Raw genomic sequence first — 18,275 nt, 5'->3', positions numbered from 1 at the left:
CATTTCATCCATGATTTAAATACTTCAATTTCTTATTATGCAGAAACTGTACAAAAATCAAATTCCATTATTGTTTAACCACTTAAATATAACACATATTGATCGGTTTACTATTCGGTCACTTTCCAAATCTTGATGGTGCCGTCATCGCTGCAGGAGATCAGTTGCCCGGCCACCATTGGATTCCACTCCACTGAGTTTACGTCCTGATCGTGGGCACCCTCCTCCGCAGTGAGCTGTTCGAATGTGGGTTCGTCTGGCTTGGAGTCGCTGGTCTCCTTGAAGATGCGGATGCCGTCATCGCCACAGGCACTGGCTATCAGACCTGTCAGCTTGCACCAGGACACATCGTAGACGGCTCGCGAGTGCTGGCCTGAAAGGGTGCAAACGCACTTCCACACGGTCTGCTTGTCGGGTGTGGCCACTCCGGCTTCATTGCCAGGGTGATAGGCTCGCCAGATCTTTATCGTGGTGTCATCGCTGCAGGAAACCAAGCGCTCGCCATCCGCGTCAAAGTCAATGCTCCAAACCGTGCTCGTGTGGGAAGTTAGCGTCGCTGTGCAGTCCCAGTCATTGTCCAGGGGGCTCTCGGCGAACATTTTGATGGTGTTGTCGTACGATGCCGAGGCAAGGACCTCCTTGGTCGGATGCCACACCACCCGCTTGACGTCCTGTGTGTGCGGATTCAGAACAGCAGCGCACTCAAATTCATCGTCGCCAGCCACCTCCCAGATCCACACTGACTTGTCCCGCGAGCAGGTGGCCAGCAATCCGCCAGATCGCGACCAGCTAACGCTCTTCACCTCGTTCTCGTGACCCTCCAAGGTGGCGTTGCATTCAAATTCTCCAGAGGACTTCGACCAGATGGCTGTGGTGGCATCGAAGCTGGCCGAAGCCAAGTACTGGCCGCATGGAGACCACCGGATCTCGCGGATGGTGCGCTTGTGGCCGTCGGACAGAATGGTCTTCGTGCTCCAAGTGTTCCCGGTCAGTGACCAGATGCGGATCGCCTTGTCCTCGCCGCAGGAGGCGAACACGTTGCCCTTGGGATGCCAGGCCACCCCCCAGATGCGTCCTTTGTGGCCCTGCAGCGTGTGTTCTAGAATAAGTCGTCCCATTGCTGTTCAAATGCTGTATCAGTGGATAAATCACTGTCTGTCTGAATTTGATAACAAAAGCGCATGTGGCAAGAGGAAGAGTGTCAGCTGTTGTCAGTGCTGCATAACGTCAATAGAACAGCATTTAGCTTTTATTATCCAAATTCCTAGGTAAAATAAATAATAAATTAAAAAATCCGATTCTATTCTTGCTTTTTCTTTTAGTGAACAGTTTTAAGAATAAGATCGAACTCTTAACTTCCGAAAAGCCCCGACATCCGCATTCATATTTACAGGAATAATTAGGTAAATGTCTTAATGTTTATTTAAAAACCATATCAAAACAAATAAAATAATTTTTGGGATATAGGGATTTCAGGACAATATTTTTATATTTGAGTTTAGAAAGATTTTAGAGAAAGCAGAAGAAAATGGTCAAAAGCTTGAATTCTCTAAAAGGGTATTCAAAATGCCTCAAAAAGTATTACAGTAAAGTTTAATAAAAAAACCAAATATTTGTTTCGTTGAATTTAATTAATGATTTGAATGGTTTTTAGGCGGGAGTCGCTATATTCTGTCCTTAAAAGAATTCACTTGCTCAGCACAGAACTAGGTTAGTGTTGTGTAACGCCGAATGCCAGAGGTAACCTTTCCTTATCAAAGCCAACAGCATTCCGTTACCCAGCACCTGCAAGAGAGCGGAGAAAGTTTTGTTGTGTATTTAGTGTTTTGCTGATGCTGATAAGAAAATGAACGGACTGATTGTTTTCAACAGCGCCAACGACGTTGTTTTCCAAAAACTGAACGAGCCGCTGACCCAGAAGATTCGGAATGTGGCCAAAACCCAGGGTCTGCTCCGAGCCGGCGGCCACCTGGACAGCAACATCCTGTTGCAGATTTTCAGCCCCATTGTTGGCTCTCAGCGGATAATGCAGTGCCAGTTCGATAACGCCTACTCAAGTCTGCAGTGTGAGCAGGGTTTTAATTTGGTGTTCGGCGAACTGCTGGGCTTCACCTTCCTGAAGATCGGACAGATTCCGGTCGAGCTGCTGGGACGCCAAATGGGTGTGGCCATTACGCTGACGCGATACTGCTATGGTGCCAACTTGTTTGCCGCCCAGGCGGGTGCCATGCAACTGGAGCTGCTGACGCAGTGCCTCGAAACCTACGAGAACCTGCTGTGGCAGGAGGACCAGACATACTTGCTGGAAGCCATACCCAAGCTGGTTATCAACGCGGAGCTGAAGAGGACTGTGCATCTGACTCTGGACGCCACACTGGAGCACATTCGGCAGCTGGGATTGCCCCGGGCCCACGCCCTGTTGCTCGTTTCCCACAAACTGGTGGCCGTTAACAGCACCCGGCAAGCTCTGCCGCTCGCTGCCGCCGATCTGCTCTTTCTCAGCCTCATGGCGCGTGCCCTTCAGGCACCCAAATCCCCGTCACAGCGGGCAGTGGCTGTGTTCCTGCAAGGAGTCTCTCACGACGTCAACTCCGGCTGCGTTCCCAGCATTGTCCACATCTCACGCCTGCACGGCAACCAAGTACTCCTGCAAGTCATTGAGTACGCCCACATGCCACTGACCAGCTGCATCTATGACTCGTTCTTTGTGCTCCAGAAGATAGTGTCGGTGCAGCATCAGGGCGATTCGGATGCCCTGAAGCCCGCCTACGACAATCTGGAATCCTTCATTGTCCAAGCCCTGAACGCTTTGAAACGATACCTGAAACAGCGATCGGAAACAGAGGACCTGGAAAGCTGCACCAAGAAGTTCGCCGCCAAATGGGAGAACCTACGCAAGATGTACACAGAGTACTTCAAGAGCTATGAGCGGGAGCTTCTGGTGAGGATCGAGTCCAATCTGCCCTCGTTTGGAGAGGAATTAAAGCAGATATTCACGCTGGCCTGCTGCGACAGCTCCTGTGTCCACGAGCTGGACCAACTGTCCGATACGGCAGCCAATGTAGAGGCCAAGCTGCTTGAGTTCGCCGAATTCTTGGCCGTCAAGGCCACTCGCAACATATCCATTGATGCTTACTTGGAGGACTTTCCCGGCCTGGTGCACTTTATGTATGTAAACCGTAGCAAGGGACAAATGCTGGCTCCAGATCTGCGACCCAACCAGCTGGTGCCCAAGACGAAGCTATGGAGCATGGTAGACATCACAAGGAGCTACCTTAAGAAGGGCCAGACCACAGTGATGTGGAAGGACAAGGCATTTCACTACTCCTACTTTCTCTGGTTCGAGGATCCGTCGGGTGGCATTCTCAACACCAACATGGATTTGCAGCAGCACTTTTTGTCCTCTGGAGCAGCTAGTGGCAATGGTTCTAAGTCCCCAACCGAACCAGGCGCTCTAACCATGGACTATTACCATGATCTCGCGGATTTGTGCTTTCCCAAGCTATCGCCGGCCAAAGTGCGCGTTTATGAGCTGTACTGCATCCATCTGGGACTAGTCACCGCCACCTGTGCCGTGGAGCATGCCCGTCGACTGGTGGCTACCATCAGCGATGTAGTGGGCGAGGAAACATTTTAAATACGTTAACCCCCGTGCAACCTTAGCATTCCATGCAACATTTCCAGCGTTAGAACATGATATCTAGTCAATTTTCGAAACTCTTTGGGGAGATAATCCAATCGAAATTCCTTAGGCTAAGGACAACTAACCACTGTTTGTTATAGGCTACCAAACCATAAAGATATTTGTAAAATAATTGGAACATTTTTTTTCTTCAATATTCAATAAAAACGTAACAAGAAATCTGTTTATTGCGTTTCAAGCTCTTGCGCCTTCTTGATTTCCTCCAGCTTCTCGAGGAAGAAGGATTTCCGGGCTGTCAGTGGCATGGATTTCTGGCGAATCATGTAGTTCTCGTTACCCAGGGCGGTGTAGGTATCGTCACCAATCAGATCCCTCAGGGCGATGTTCTTCTTTAAATGCTTATCATAGTAGCTGGCTCCGGCGGCCACGAACTGGGCTCCCATGCTGGCTAGCCTTTTATCAATCTCAGCGTCCATGGACACCTGGTTGTAGTCCTTCATAAAGGACCAGACGCCCAGGCCAAAGAGTCCCAGAATGCTGTAAAGCACAAAGCGTACCTGAGGATCGTTGGAGGAAATCAGTTAAAGGTCTACGCTAGTATCCATCATAGAAACACTCACGCTTCCATGGCGTGCAAACAGATCGAGGCGCAGGTTCAGGAAGTGGCCCATGGTGTACACCATGAGGAAGCTAACGCTGGGAAAGATTGAGTTAAGGAGCACTCGATGAGTTTGCAGCTGCAGCACCGCTTTGCTCAAACCAAAAATCTGCTCATCTTCATTCAGAACGATGGCCTCTTCCAGGAGCTTTCCGCTGGGAGAACTCCAGTTGATCTGTTGGTCCCTAAAGCGAATGTCAGCACGCTTAATCTCCTCCGGACTGCTGTACCCATAGTTGACGGGAATGCCCAGGGCGCCTCCAAATCGCAACTTGGTGGTGCCCGCCTGAAACAGATCGAATCCAAAGACGGTGAATGGCTTCACGAACTTGCGCTCAAAGGGCGTCAGGCCCAACTGATCCAAAGCCTTCTCCAGGCGCTGCTGCACTGCCTCCGGAACTGGCCGCCCCACCCCATGTCTACAAATGGATAAATTGTTTAAATGGCTCTACGTACAACCATTTGCTCACCCACTGATAGCACTGCACGAAATCCCGGTAATACTTCAGGCCAAACGTGTGCGGCAGGAAGTTTCCCACGAAGAGGCCCACTGTAGTGGTTCCGGCCGCATAGAAGACCAGCTTTCGCCCCTTTTCAGTCTTGAAAAAGGAGAATATTCCCCCACCGGCTTTTAGTTTCGGCTGCATCTCAGCACTTGTTGTTTTGTAACAGTGTCAGAGTGACCATTACTTTGCTATTGGAAATTAGTCAAGACCAGAACCAAATAGGGTTATTCCAGAAACCGTTTTTCAAAAGCAAATAAATGAAGACCAGACTATGTCAGATTCAATACCTTAAGTAGTTACTGTATTTAAAGTTAGAGCTTCATCACTAGCAGTATGATGATGATGACTAGCATAACTGTGCTAACCCAGAAAGTAATATGGGTATAATCGAAACAAACACCTGGCTTTAACATGAAACATTGTTTTAAAACCTAAATTGAATGACCCTATTAATTTGCTTATTTTAAGCTTGAATGATAAGTTTTATTGCTTATATGCAAAAATAAAAAAATTTTCTTTTCATATTGTAAAAAATTAAACAAATCTAAACCTCCAGGCAGAAGATTCAAATCTCTCATTTAGTTATATTTTTTCACGCCGTATCTTGGTAAAAGAACTATACAACTTTACTTAAGCTTAGAAGTTAACCTAACTGCTGGCCGCGCTCTGTAACTTAACGTCGACTACAACTACGTGGTTCCTGGCCTCCTTGAGTCGCCACCAGCGACCCAGGCGGTGCTCCTGGCCGACGGCCACATACAGCTTGGTGCCATCGGCATTGAAGGTCAGTCCGTTGATGAAACCAGCGATGGATATGCTCTGGATCAGGTTCAATTTGCGGGCATTGGGATTAGTCTGCCAGAGACGAACGCAACCATCACATGAGCCTGAAAGCATGAAGGACTTATATTAACTACAACTCGGAAAAATAAATTATAATGATCCTTTACCTGTAGCCACTAAATCCGTGTTCACCACAACAGCAATAGCTGTTATCCAGTTGGCCACGCCATTATCTCCCACTCCGTGCGCCAATTGTGTCGTGCAAATGGGCTTCTTCTTCAAGGCGCTCCATAAGCCGATGGCCCTGTGAACATAAATTATGTTTTTTCCACTTCTGGATTCATTAAATTGCTTCCTATTTACCCATCCATTCCACCGGATACAAAGTGCTCATCGTTGATATATTTCACACACTCAATGCTCTCTTTGTGCCCGTTGTAGATAAGCTGTGACTCCTCCGTGATCTTCCAGATGCGCAAGGAACAATCTGATCCGCCAGCGGTGATGGCCCGCTCTCGACTGAGGGCGTCTATGCTGGTCACTCCCGTCTGGTGACCGAATCTGAAGGATAAACACGTTTAAAATGTGCATCTAAATAAATGTTCCTTCAGTTTATAACTCACAAACTCTCCACATAAGCCATCTCATCCAGGGACCAGATTTTCACCGACCGATCTTTGGCTGCCGAATACAAATCGTGTGTTCCCTTGCGAAACACCAGACCTGCCACACTGTCTCGGTGTCCTTTCAGAGTCTTGACATGCTTCATCGTCTGTGGACACCAGATTTGGATGTTGGGACCACCCTCGGCCAGGGCCAGATACTTCATATCCGAGGACAGGCAGATGGCGATGACATGGGAACGCCTCTTTTTGCCCGTTTCGGGTTCCTCGCGATGCGATAGCACATCAGATTTGTCCATCACTTTCCCCGTTTCCGTGCACCATTTGAGGAGGAATTGCGATTTGGCACCGGTGTAGAGGAATTTGCCATCCGGACTGAGTGCCAGGGCACAGATGGGCGTGTGGTGAAGCTTGTGCTTAAGGATGCGGCTCGAGTCGCAGGTTTTTAGGCTGCCAGCGATGTTCCGGCGCAGTTTGCCCACGCTGTCCAGGTATTCCGTTTGCAGACGCTGCTCCACACTCTGGGCCAGCTCCCGATCCTCGGCGCGATCCGCCTCCTGCCGCTCGATCTCCGAGAGGTACTGCTTGGCCAGACGAAGGCGCTTGTCCTGTGGCGTCTCCTCCTCGCCTTCGTCGGAGGAAAAGGCGAGCGTGTTGCCCTCGCCGCCCAGATCGCTGTTGTACTCCTCATCCTCGCTGGCGATCTCCTCGTCGTCCTCCTTGGGACGACGCTGCTTCTTTGGCAGTGGTGCTCCTCCGGCTGCAGGGCCGGATTTTCCCGCTTTTCCGCCTTTTTTGAGTGACTTTCCTTTTGTTGTTGCTGCGGGAATCTTTGAAAAGCGTTACAGGTGCTGCATCTCTTTTCTCGTTGTTTTTCACTTACCTTGCGTTTTTTGGTGCCCTTGGCGCCTGGCTTGAGGAAGAAGGAAGACGACATCTTGGGAAATAGCTAGTCCACCGGCTTTAATTCAATATTTATGTTAAAAAACTTAATTTAAACGAAGGAACGTGCCCACGTGCATATAACCAAGCGCGTGGCCAATTTTAGTACATTTCTATGAAGACAGCTGTTTTGAGAGTGCATGTCAGCTAGCTGAATGCCACGAAACTCTCAATCGATGGGGCAACCCTCAAAAGAGCGGCAATTTTTCAAATTAATTTTAACACTAAAAAAATTAACTAAACTATGTACCTTATAACCATAACGTTAGCCCCCCTTATTAAAAAAGCTTTAATTTAAATTTGAATATATACCTTTATTAAGAATTCATTAGTTATATATTTCGATTATAAATCAACTAACAACTAAAAAGCATAGAATAATGAATTAAATATCTGCGGTTGGATTTATTTTTCGTTGTTTATTTTCTCAAATCGGCATAAAAAAATACGCAATATTACACATTGTTGGGCTTGATGTGGACAAAATGGTCAAATAAATGTGATTAGTTTGCTAGTGTTATAAAGTTATCACAAATTATGTATACTCTGTTTTTATTCTGTAAGTGGTTTTTTATTAAATTTTGCCAGTTATTTAATTGTTTTCGGTAATAAATTATTTTAGACGTGTGTATGCGCCGGATTTGGGGGGAAATATCGGGTACCTAAGGATCACGAGGCGACGCTCTCCGGCGGAGAACGTCTCGCTGGCTATCTAAAACTAAGTAACGTGTAAAAGTAATCGTAGTAAAAATTAAATAGGAATAATCATGGCCTGGTAAATGAGTCACGATTTACATGATCGAGCACAGGCCCGACGTTTCGATGCCGTTGTGCACCTTCTTCGTCCGCTTCAGCGTGGCGTTCCGCAGCGCCGGCTTCATCTCGACGACGGGTTCCGGGTCGGGCTCCACAACTGCGGGCGGCGGGGTGGGCGATTTCCGGCTGGCCGTCTCCGCCGGAAGCGATGCAGCTGCAGAGGATGTAGCGGTGGAACTAGTGCTCCGGCTGCCATTGTTGCTGCTGCTGCTTCCGCCGTAACTGCTGCCAATCACCGAGATCGAGCTGATTACGTTGGAGGACGTGCTGGTCGCAATCTTCGGCACGAACGTGTTGCCGCCGCATAGCACTGGAATGGTGGAAATGGTTTGAATGGCGTTCACCTGCTGCTGCGTGGCCTCTCCGCCTCCGGATGCACCACCACCAGCTGCTGCTGCTCCTCCTGATCCACCGATGACGCTGATGGCCGAGACTTGCGTGTCCGTCGTCGTGGCGTTGGAGGCACTATTATGACTATTACTACTCGTATTCTTAGTGATATTTATCTTTATTTTATTAACTATGCTAGCCAAAGGTAACGCCGGACCCACTGCGCTCAGGTTGTGAGTGGTCTCCTGCTTCTCTCCGTTCAGTTCCGCCTCCGTATCGGCGGCGGCATCTGCCTGCTGCTCCACCTCGTCCGCGTCGTTGGCGGGCAAGGAGAGCGAGGTCACCGATGCCGGCCGCTCGATGGTGGCCGGCGAAGCCGACGAGCCGATGGTGTGCGTTTGAGTTTCTGCCAGGATGCCAGACGATTGAGCAACTTGATCATTTACTGAGGGAAGGAAGTCATTTGAGAACTTACCGCTGCTGTGGATGGAGATCTCGTCCTCGGGCAGCGGCAGCAGGGAGACCACCGTGCCCACGTCCTCAAAGCCATCGTCCTCGTCGTCCTCATACTCGTCCTTGGGCTCCTCCTTGATCTTCACGTTGAGCAGCGCTGCCTTGGTGGCCTCATCCATTTCCTTCTCCACATAGGTGTCCAGATCGGTGAAGGGAATGTTTGGCTCTTGGATCTCCACATCCGACTCATTGGCCGATTCGCTTTGGGGCTGTTCACCAAGCTTCTCCTTCTCTGTCTCCGCTCCCTTTGTCTCGGAACTGGACTCTGGCTTGTCCTGGGACTCGTTGCCCATGTCCGCTCGTGTCACATTGCCGGGGACATATTCGTCCTCGTCGTCGTCGTCGACGATCTCCGTGACACTGGGCTCCTCATTGGGCAGCACAATGACATCATCGTCATCATCATCCACAATGGATTGCGGTGGTTTGGTGGCACCTATTAAAAATTTGTTTATTACGTGACCATTTGCATTTATTAATGCTAAACTCACCTTCTTCATCATCATCGTCGTCCTCCACTTTGATCAGTGTATCCATGGCATTATCATCGGTGTTGTTCATGTCCACATCCTTGTCGGATTTCACCTCCGCCGGGGGATTCAACGAGGCCTTGTAGTCCTCGTAGCACAGTGGATGGTATATCTTGTCCTCCACACGGATAGCGCTACGCAGATGCCACTCCTCGAGCTCTTCGTTGTAGAACTGCTCAAACTTCTCGTGACACATGTCGCAGCAGTGATCCACATCATCTGTTCCTGCGGCGCACGTTGGCACGGGTGAATCCAGCGATCGTTGCTGGGAGAGCTCTTCGAGGGCCTCAATACCGCCTGGTTGCCCTTGAGCCTCCAGGAAGTTCTTTTCACGCTCCTCCACATCTTCGATCTCCTCGTATTGCCGCCAGTCGTTAAGATCGTAATACCATCGGCGGGAGGTGACCTTCCTGGTGGAATCTCTCTCTCTCCTGTTCTGGCGGAAGTGCCAATCCAAGTGCTGGCTGTACTTGATGGTTTGCTCTGGCGGGAACCGAACTCCACAGCTGCTGCACTGCATTCCCAGGTAAAGAGTGGCTACCACCGCCGCTTGGCGAGTCTTGATGGTCTCTGGCTTGCGGAGATCGATGCGCTTGATGGGCTCCAAGGGCGGACCAGCAGGAACCGGAGCAGGGGCAGCAGCTGTTGCAGGTGCTGGTGAGGCTTCGCTAGATTTGGTAGTTGGTTCCTTGGATGCTGAAGAATCTACAGCCGGCTTAGCTGGCGCAGCAGCAGCACCACCAATTATTCCAGACGAAACCAGCTTTTGGAACAAGTCATTGATGTTCAAGCTCTCCAGTGCAGCGGCGGCTGCTGGCAGGGAAATAGGAGCAGCGGCAGCTGCTGGAACCGGTTTTGGTTGCTCCACCACGGGCGGTGGCCTAACAATCATTGGCGGCGGCTTGGGTGGCTCTGCTGGAGCTTCAGTCTTAATATACACCATATCTGCCACATGTGTCTTGCCCGCAATGACTCCCTTAGGCAGCGTGCCAAACCGAATGAAGCAGTTGCGACCGCCATTTAAAGTCATTCCCTTCGGAAGGCCACCGTATTCAATTTTCTGCAGCTGCCCATCGAGCAAAGCGTATTGGAAACTGTCTACAAACTGCAGCGAATGCTGTTCGGCTCCCAGCTGGAAGGTCTGCTGTCTGGCGTCCAGGAAGAGCGGCACTATAGTATGCGCATCCACAATCATATTGATCTTGCCCACGACCAAATCCCGTCGCACTCGGCCAATGTCCACGTTTGGCGGTGGACCCTCTGCTTTGATTACATGCATTTTGTTTCCAATGGGCACGGATACGGGCGGACCACCAAAATAGATCTCGTACCAGTGCTCGTCGATGTAGAGTTCGCGGGATGGGAAACCGAAGCGGATGCGGTGCAGCTGACCATCCAACTGGAACGGCTTGTAGTCATCGTTGAAGCAAAGAGGCAGTGGTTCATTGTGGTCTATTAGGATAACGCGCTGACCCTGCTGGAAACCAATTTCATGCGGTTGATCGCCATCCATGAAGATGATGGCAACCTGGTTGTAGAAGCGAATCTCCTTAGATCCTCCATCGATTGTGATGCTGCGCACCACATCTGCCATGGGATTATCGAGGGAGTTAATGGCCTTGGTCATGGTCACCGGCGGCACGGGTGGGAGACCTATCATCGACGGCGGTTGCGGTGGCGGGGGAACTGCAGACTGGGCCATTACCATGGCCGGTGGCTGTTGCCAAGGCATGCCACGGAATCCAGGCTGAGGCTGAACGGGCATTTGGATCCCGATCCGTTTGTTGTTGTTGTTATTATTAATATTATTGGCATTGGGTGGTAATTGCCAAGCACTTCGCTGTGCAGCAACCGGATCCACTTGATCACCCCATTTGCTGGGCTTGCGACGCTTAACGTCCCTCTTGGTCTTATCCCTTTTGTTCGGGGGTTTCTCTGGGGCAGGCGCTGGTTGATCCTCGTATCGCGGTGATCCATCGCTACGCGGCGAGCCCGAAGAATGATTTTCGTTGCCCTTCAGCTTGGGAATGCGCTTGCGTAGCACAGCATCCCTGGCTGCGTTGCGCTCTAGATCATCGTCTCGGCGTCGAGCATCCTTCAACTTGCTGTTCTCATTGATGGCCACCACTTTTTGCACCAGATCCTTGTACTGTTCCTGGTTCATGCTGTGATTCTCGAACATCTCCTGAGCCTGGCTGAGAATCGTGCGCATCTTTTCGTCGTGCGCCTCCTGGGAATCATCGTTGGCTTTCAACTCGGTCAGCTGCTTAAGGCGCTGAGAGACTGCCTGATCCTTGCCCTTGTCTAAAGGGAATTAAAGAAAATAATACAATTAGCTATATGCTGACGGATTTTATTAACAAAATAAAAACAACAAATAGATTTCAGACTTTTCCAAAACCAATCAAATCATGTTTGTTTGTCTTAAATGATTCAAACTAATTTATGTGGCTACTTACCAGACTTTCCCTGCTTATTCTGTAGTCTAGCTGAATTCGCCAACTTGGCACGGAGTTCCTCCAACGTTGCCTTCTTTGGAGGCGAGCCAGACTTCTTCGTGGACTGAGGGTCAAAGTAAAATTATAACAAAGTCAAAATATCACTTATAAATCAATCATACCTTGCTGACATCGCAGTTATCCATGGAGTCATCTTCCACAACAATTACTCCTGGCTTAACAGCTGGAATCTCACGACGTAGGTCTACATCTTCACTGCCAAAGAGACTAAAGAAACCATCGATATGAAAAAACTATCCCTTAAGGACTATAGAAAATCACTTACGCGTCCAGTTTGGTTGACTTGCTGCGCTTCTGCTGCGGAGGTTGCTCCTCGTCGCCGATCTCCGGCGGCAGGTCGTCGGCGGGACGTTTCTCGGCGGCACCAGGACCACCTTGCACCTGGAGCAACTTGTTGATCGACTGCTGCAGGGCGTCCGATACATTACCCTGCGAGGAGAGGGACGAGGACGAGGGACTGGGCGACGGATGCCTGACTAGAGATGATGATGCTGCTGCTGTGGCTGCTGAAGTCGTGGAATTGGGGTTTAGCAGTGATGCTGTTGATAGATTCGCTGTAGATTTTTCTAACTTATTAAACTGTTTTTGTATTTTGAACGACACTTTTGCGGGCAATTTGGAAGTGGACGCGGTTGGCGGGGAGGCGTTGGAGGCGCCACTAGCTAGTATTATTGTGCTGCTGATGTTGCCGCTATTTGATTCCTTCGGGTCGTGGCCTTCCAATGAGTCGAATGTTGGGGGAGGCGGCGTCTTTGGCCGCCTCAAGTCAGTATCCATACTCGATACATCTATAACCGGCGGACTTGGAGGAGCTGGAGGAGGGCCTGGTTCGAGTATTTGAAATGTAGCTAGAAAATTGATTTTGCTTGTGGGCACACATTGTTTTTTTTTTCTTACGGCAGAGGATTTGGTAATCAGTAATCAGATAAAAGCAAAAGAACAACAAAATGTGGGAGAAAATAAGGAAGAAAGTGCTTAGCAAACCAAATCGTGGGAACTAGGTGGCAAAATCATAAGGGGAACAAGGCCAACAAACACCAGGCACAACAATCGGGCTAGAGAAATATATATATGAAAGCTAATGCATAAATCATAATTTAAGAAATCCACGGGCTCCGTTGGGGAGCCAACGCAAAATCAAGGTTAGACTATAAAAAAATTAAATAAAATTGTTATATTATCAAAGGAGAATAATGGGGGTAAAAGTGCCGTTCTACAAATACAAAATAATATAGATACATTTACGGATACAGCTAGCTGGCTCGTATTTACATGGAAGCCAACTACAACGTACGCTTAAAATAAAACTAAACTTAATCTGGTTCTAGAGTTTCCAAAGATTTGGATTTAAGATTAAAAATGTTTGTTCACTTTGGGTATACACACGGTTGTTAACAAGACAAAATTAAAACTGCAGTCTTTATTTTATTTTAGTTTCTTTTCATCTAATCAATGTATATCAATAGTCGGTTTAAGGTACAAGAGATACTTCACAGTTTAATCATTATGGTTTAGTTTTGATTCGCTTTCAATTTAGTGGTACTTGTTGGTTTGACATTCACAAATCGAAAATCAACTTTAAATCATACCATAGGCGGCACCTGGCTACATTTTGCATTAATTAAAACAACTTGGAATGCAAAAGGTTTTTAAACACATTTTATTAACACTTTGATTTAGAATTTTCAAACTTTTATGAATTCTTTAAAGCACTCTTAAGTATTTATAAAAAAATATGGAATAAATATTTAATTAATGGTTGACGGTTAGTTGCCTTAAAACGAAACAAATTCCCCTTCCCAAAAATGTGGTCCCGAAAACAACGAAGGATGCGCAAAATTCCAGCATTTAGCGGAATCGTTTTAAAGACAATTTATGTAAATAATGTTTATCAGTAAGAGACTGAAAGGAGCAGAAGATTTGAAAAAACATCTCGGATTGCTGTCCAGCAGGAACTTCATTTATGCAAACGAGTATTGTAGAAAATATAAGCAATATATTGTTGTCATTTTAGTATCACAGTTTTACTTATCACAGCCTTCGGTAATAGCAGCGCAGAAGATTTCCACTTGTCAACCACACACGGTCCCAAAAACCCGCCCTTCCACCTGCCTAAGCCATCGAGTGCCGCCATTGTGGCTGATCATTTCTGAATTTTCAACTAAGCTGTCTGTAGGTCTAGGTTCCAAGTCGAAGACGACTTGGTTTTTCGCTAACAAGTGTGAGATTAGGATTAAAAGTTGTTTCTTACGTTTCTCTAAATCATTTGCTGCTTTAGATGCTGCTGCTGAAGATGAGGCCACCTGAGGTAGAGACGAGGGAGCCGCTGCCTTGGACTCTGGTGACTTGCTGCGCAGATCAACGTCCATGAAGACTGGAGATCGACTGCGCGATCGCCCTGAAGATGTCTTTCCTCGCAACGAAGATGACGATTTGTGGGATGCGCTGCGCTTTGACTTGGAGGGCGAGCTACTCGGAGAGCTGCTCTTGCGCTTTGATGATCCCGCTGGCGAGCCGTTCCGAACATAGCGTTCCGACTGCTCCTTAGATGAGTGCTTGCCGGATCGCTTCACCGGTGACTGGTTGGTGGAGCTGCTGCTGCTGTTCCCGCCCTTGTGTCGCACCTCCGAGCCCGAAGAGGACGAGGAGGCTGTGGAGCTCTTGGACTCGCTTCGCTTACGGCTAGACGAGCTGCTGTGATGGGAATTTCCACTCTTTCCCGAGCGACTGCTGCTGTTGCGCACAGGCGATTTGCTGCGCGACCGACTAGATTTCTGTGAGGAGCTGGACTTGGCCTCCAGGCGGGGATCGTTGCGTGCGGGCGCTGCGGGATGTGAGGACTGCGACTGCATTTGGCGCGCTAGTCGCGGATCTCGCTGGCGTACCGAGTTCAACAGCGCCGGATTGACAGGATTTACCTTTGGCTTGTTGGCAAACTGCTGAAAGTTCATTTAAGCATTAGACCTTCGAAAACTTTCACATTTCACTTTCTAATTTACCTGCGGAGGCACTGGCATATTGGGTATTGCTCCCGGAGCTCGTTGATTACGCATTGCCAGACCGGGATCCATGATAGGCGGACGAATAGCAGCAGCTGGCGGGGCAGGCATGCTCATTGGAGCCCCAGTCATCGCGTCAGTGGCCTGGTTTAGCTGACGTTCCTGCTCCTCTAAATGCTTTTTGGTTTGCTCCAACTCAAGTTCCAGTTTTCGCTTCTTGAGCTCCAACAACTCGCGAGTCTTGGCCTGCAGTATCTCCTCCATGTCGCTGGGCAGTGTGGGGTTGACGGGCATCACAGGAACCATACCCTTTACGAAGGATATGTTACTTCTTCGATGGGTTAATATTAGTTGATTCCGCTTACCGTTTTTAAAAAGTCCGGGTTCACATGAATGGCCGGATTGACGTGGATTTTTTTAGCTGGCTGTTTGGCTGTGATGGGCCAGTTGTTATCCAGTTGCTTCACCTTCACATCCAGGGCGTACATCTTGGAGGGCGGGAAGACCTCGTTCCAGGTCTGTCGCAGGGCATACATGCGCTCCCGCACCTTTTCCAAGAGCTGCGACTGTGAGTGCTGAACCTGCGTGTACGAAATTAAACAATAATTAGCCACGAAGAAGTTACTTGGCGTGATTATAGCAACTTACCGACTCAAAGGCGTGCAGGAATATGTTGACTATGCATTGCCCAAACAATTGGACGTAGCTGCTTTTCACATTCTTTACTATCGAATCAATTAAATATAGTATGGGCAATTTAAATTCGGGCGCCACCTGTTTAAAGTTTTGTAAAATAGGTAAGAAATAAAGAACAATAAGTGTCTACGGAACGTCGCTAGCAAAGATTCAGACAGAGGGGCAGAGAACTAAGGGTGCTGAGCTGAACTGAATTGACAGGCAGGCAGACAACACAACAGCAGGGTCAGCGATCATCCATCGAAGTCATCCTCCTCCAGCGGCTGCTGGGCTTTCTTATATATCCACGGCAGGGCGACCAAAACTAAGCAACTGTCTAGCAAAGAGGAATATTTTCCCAAGGAATGGGTACTAACAAGGGAAACTACGTTTATCTTATGGTCTCCAAACATTAAGAGTTAAATGTGTTTGCGTAGATGTTAGCAGGTTTGTTCCCTTTTCCGAGTGAAATGTAAATGAAAATTGCACCGTGAATATGCGGCAAAAAAAAATGTAAGAGGGTTTACAACTTATAAGACTTATGGCTTTTAATTTCAGTTTAGCTGCAGGTTTTACTTTTACCAAAACGTGCTTTTCTCTTTTGGTAATACAAAAATTGCTGCACATCAATTTTCTGATTGATTGTAAGCAGTCAATGTTTTTGTATAAAATAAAAGACAACTTTGTGACAATTGTTTAAGTATTTTCTCTTTTTATTTCGTTTTTCAGTTTTCTTTTTAGTTGGTTTGTTATTCCTTAGCTTTAAACTCTGGGATCCAAAGTAGAAAGAAATAAGAAACGAGGAGCAGGTTAAACTTCTTACCTTTGTAGAGGATCGAAATCAGTCACGTCTTAAAACCCAAGTTATGTGATAAATATTAAGATTATTAGGAACCTATCTAGCATTTGTGCCCGAATCTTTGCAGAAAAAACCAAAGAAGATGTGGGAAAGCATTGAAACTATGGGATATGGCCTTCGTTGGTTTTCCCTGCAAATAAACGGCAACCGTATAAAAAATAAACTACACATTCTAACACAATTTCGACATGGAGAATCACTTTTTGTGTCGACCTTTTGTTCGCTGTGTGTAAGCTGGAGTGTCTTGGTTGTTAAGTAAATACGCTTTTGTTTTGTTAACCTGGCTGATGTAATATTCCACCACTTTGACAATGATGTGGGCGTAGTTGATGTTCTCCTCGGCGAGCATGGTGAGCATATTGATGAGCGGCTTGCTGTTGCAGTTGAGGTCCTGCAGGCTGGACAGGTACTCCTCGCCGATCCTCCGCTCATCGTCGCGGTAGCTTTGAAATAACTGATCCATTATGAACTTCGTATCCCAGATCTTGATCCTGCTGTTGATCAAGTTGTTTGGTTTGAAGTAATCGCAGTTGCTAGGTTTCGGCTGCAAGGCAAAATAAGGATAGGTAGTTAAATGACTTGACATGCTAAGGTAACTAAGGTGAGTTTTTAAAGTATCTTTTATTTCAAGAGTTGGATAGATAATTTCCTTGTCTTAAGGAAGTCATGAGTATTATATATTTTTCTTAAGCCCTCTTGCTCGAAATACAGTCACAGAAATCTCTTTGGGGGAAACTTGTACTGATGCTTACATACGAAGATATTTAAAGGTATACAGCATTTCAAAGGTATACAGTTCAGACTAACCCTTTAGTGCCAAGGGCAATGCATTAAAATGATTACTCTTGTAATTTAATAGATACACACCATGAGAAGGTTAAGAGCTTAACTCCTAGAAAACATTTAAAGGCACAAAACATTATCTTTGAGATTTATATAGTATGGCTGTTAAGTTAATCTTAACACCATTGTTCCAAATGTAGGTTATTTTTATGTACATACATTATGCAAACGCTATTTAGAGGGTTAAGGCTAACATTACAAGGCTGGGGGTAATACCCGATATCTGGCTATAGCTCACAGCAGAAGTAAACAATCACGCGCGTCCACTAACAACAAGCCACTTTGATATATACATATACACGCACACGATTGCAACGAAAATTCAATATGGCGGCCATGAGACATATTTTTCGCATGTGTGGCCTGCCAAATAAAATATCCAAAAAAGTGCATATTTAAGCATTTCTCGCATTGTTTTATCCACGAATGCAATAAATTTATGTTTTTTCTTGCACTGGCTAGTTTTTTGCTCTATTTAACAGCATTTAGCCCCAGACAAAGCCACGTTTATGATACCAACACATGCACACGCGAATTTTCAGTTCGATTTGAAAGTTCTTTTTACACCGAAGGAACATTCGAAAACATACCTTTTTATGCTAATACATTTGTACAATCACTGCCAGACACTTTTGCGAAGAAAAAATTTCATAAAAGCACTGTTAAAATATAAAAATTAGCGTTTGAAAACTCTCACGTAACAACTGCGATGTATTTTTGATGAGTTACTTTACTAAGTGTGACCATAGTAAAAGTTAGGGTAAAATGACATCGATAGTCGTCGTATTCGATAAATTTAATGTTTTTTGAAACATTCGATTTTAATTTTAATGATTTTTGAGTACTCCCACTTGTTGAATTATTCTGGGTATTCCCTTAATTGTTAATTTGCTGAATTGTTACAAATTCAACAGAAAATTTTAGCAACAGTACCTGTTGAATTTGTGAACACCTATGACTGGTTGCCTATTTTATGTTGAGTAAAAACATCTATAAATGTATTTTTCATTTTTAGTTACTATATAAAACGATTTAT

At 46.9% G+C, this 18,275-nt stretch overlaps 5 protein-coding genes across 10 annotated transcripts; 1 reads left to right on the top strand and 4 right to left on the bottom strand.

Moving 5' to 3' along the window:
• Positions 1-7: 7 nt before the first annotated feature.
• LOC119550038 (probable cytosolic iron-sulfur protein assembly protein Ciao1) lies at positions 8-1,200 on the bottom strand. Its single transcript, XM_037858474.1, has one exon. The coding sequence runs from the start codon at positions 1,116-1,118 to the stop codon at positions 111-113; it is 1,008 nt and encodes a 335-aa protein (XP_037714402.1). The 5' UTR covers positions 1,119-1,200; the 3' UTR covers positions 8-110.
• A 582-nt stretch (positions 1,201-1,782) lies between these two features.
• On the top strand, positions 1,783-3,866 carry LOC119551224 (Hermansky-Pudlak syndrome 1 protein homolog). Its single transcript, XM_037860461.1, has one exon. It carries the CDS (start codon positions 1,847-1,849, stop codon positions 3,635-3,637), a length of 1,791 nt encoding a protein of 596 aa, XP_037716389.1. The 5' UTR covers positions 1,783-1,846; the 3' UTR covers positions 3,638-3,866.
• On the bottom strand, positions 3,804-4,970 carry LOC119551225 (transmembrane protein 177). Its single transcript, XM_037860462.1, has 3 exons — positions 4,776-4,970; positions 4,264-4,720; positions 3,804-4,200 (listed from the first exon to the last, which is right to left on the bottom strand). Exons 1-3 carry the CDS (start codon positions 4,946-4,948, stop codon positions 3,868-3,870), a joined length of 963 nt encoding a protein of 320 aa, XP_037716390.1. The 5' UTR covers positions 4,949-4,970; the 3' UTR covers positions 3,804-3,867.
• Positions 4,971-5,357: 387 nt separating this feature from the next.
• On the bottom strand, positions 5,358-7,255 carry LOC119550001 (U3 small nucleolar RNA-interacting protein 2). Its single transcript, XM_037858422.1, has 5 exons — positions 7,097-7,255; positions 6,214-7,043; positions 5,954-6,151; positions 5,758-5,894; positions 5,358-5,694 (listed from the first exon to the last, which is right to left on the bottom strand). Exons 1-5 carry the CDS (start codon positions 7,148-7,150, stop codon positions 5,456-5,458), a joined length of 1,458 nt encoding a protein of 485 aa, XP_037714350.1. The 5' UTR covers positions 7,151-7,255; the 3' UTR covers positions 5,358-5,455.
• Positions 7,256-7,549: 294 nt separating this feature from the next.
• On the bottom strand, positions 7,550-17,988 carry LOC119548976. 6 transcript variants are annotated; one of them, XM_037856566.1, is made up of 12 exons: positions 17,830-17,988; positions 16,677-16,940; positions 15,511-15,636; positions 15,228-15,443; positions 14,863-15,171; positions 14,115-14,802; positions 12,129-12,711; positions 11,965-12,070; positions 11,804-11,906; positions 9,306-11,648; positions 8,777-9,250; positions 7,550-8,707 (listed from the first exon to the last, which is right to left on the bottom strand). In XM_037856566.1, the coding sequence occupies exons 2-12, from the start codon at positions 16,857-16,859 to the stop codon at positions 7,947-7,949; spliced, it is 5,892 nt and encodes a 1,963-aa protein (XP_037712494.1). In that variant the 5' UTR covers positions 16,860-16,940; positions 17,830-17,988; the 3' UTR covers positions 7,550-7,946. The 6 variants fall into 6 exon arrangements, with proteins under 6 accessions (XP_037712494.1, XP_037712496.1, XP_037712497.1 ...); XM_037856568.1 differs by having other exon boundaries at positions 12,129-12,687; XM_037856569.1 differs by having other exon boundaries at positions 12,129-12,402.
• Positions 17,989-18,275: the final 287 nt, after the last annotated feature.

Source organism: Drosophila subpulchrella, chromosome 2R (assembly GCF_014743375.2).
Source record: "Drosophila subpulchrella strain 33 F10 #4 breed RU33 chromosome 2R, RU_Dsub_v1.1 Primary Assembly, whole genome shotgun sequence".
NCBI classification, from domain to species: Eukaryota; Metazoa; Arthropoda; class Insecta; order Diptera; family Drosophilidae; genus Drosophila; species Drosophila subpulchrella.
The sequence above is the reverse complement of the archived record's forward strand: the minus strand, read 5'-3'. Positions and strand labels throughout refer to the sequence as shown.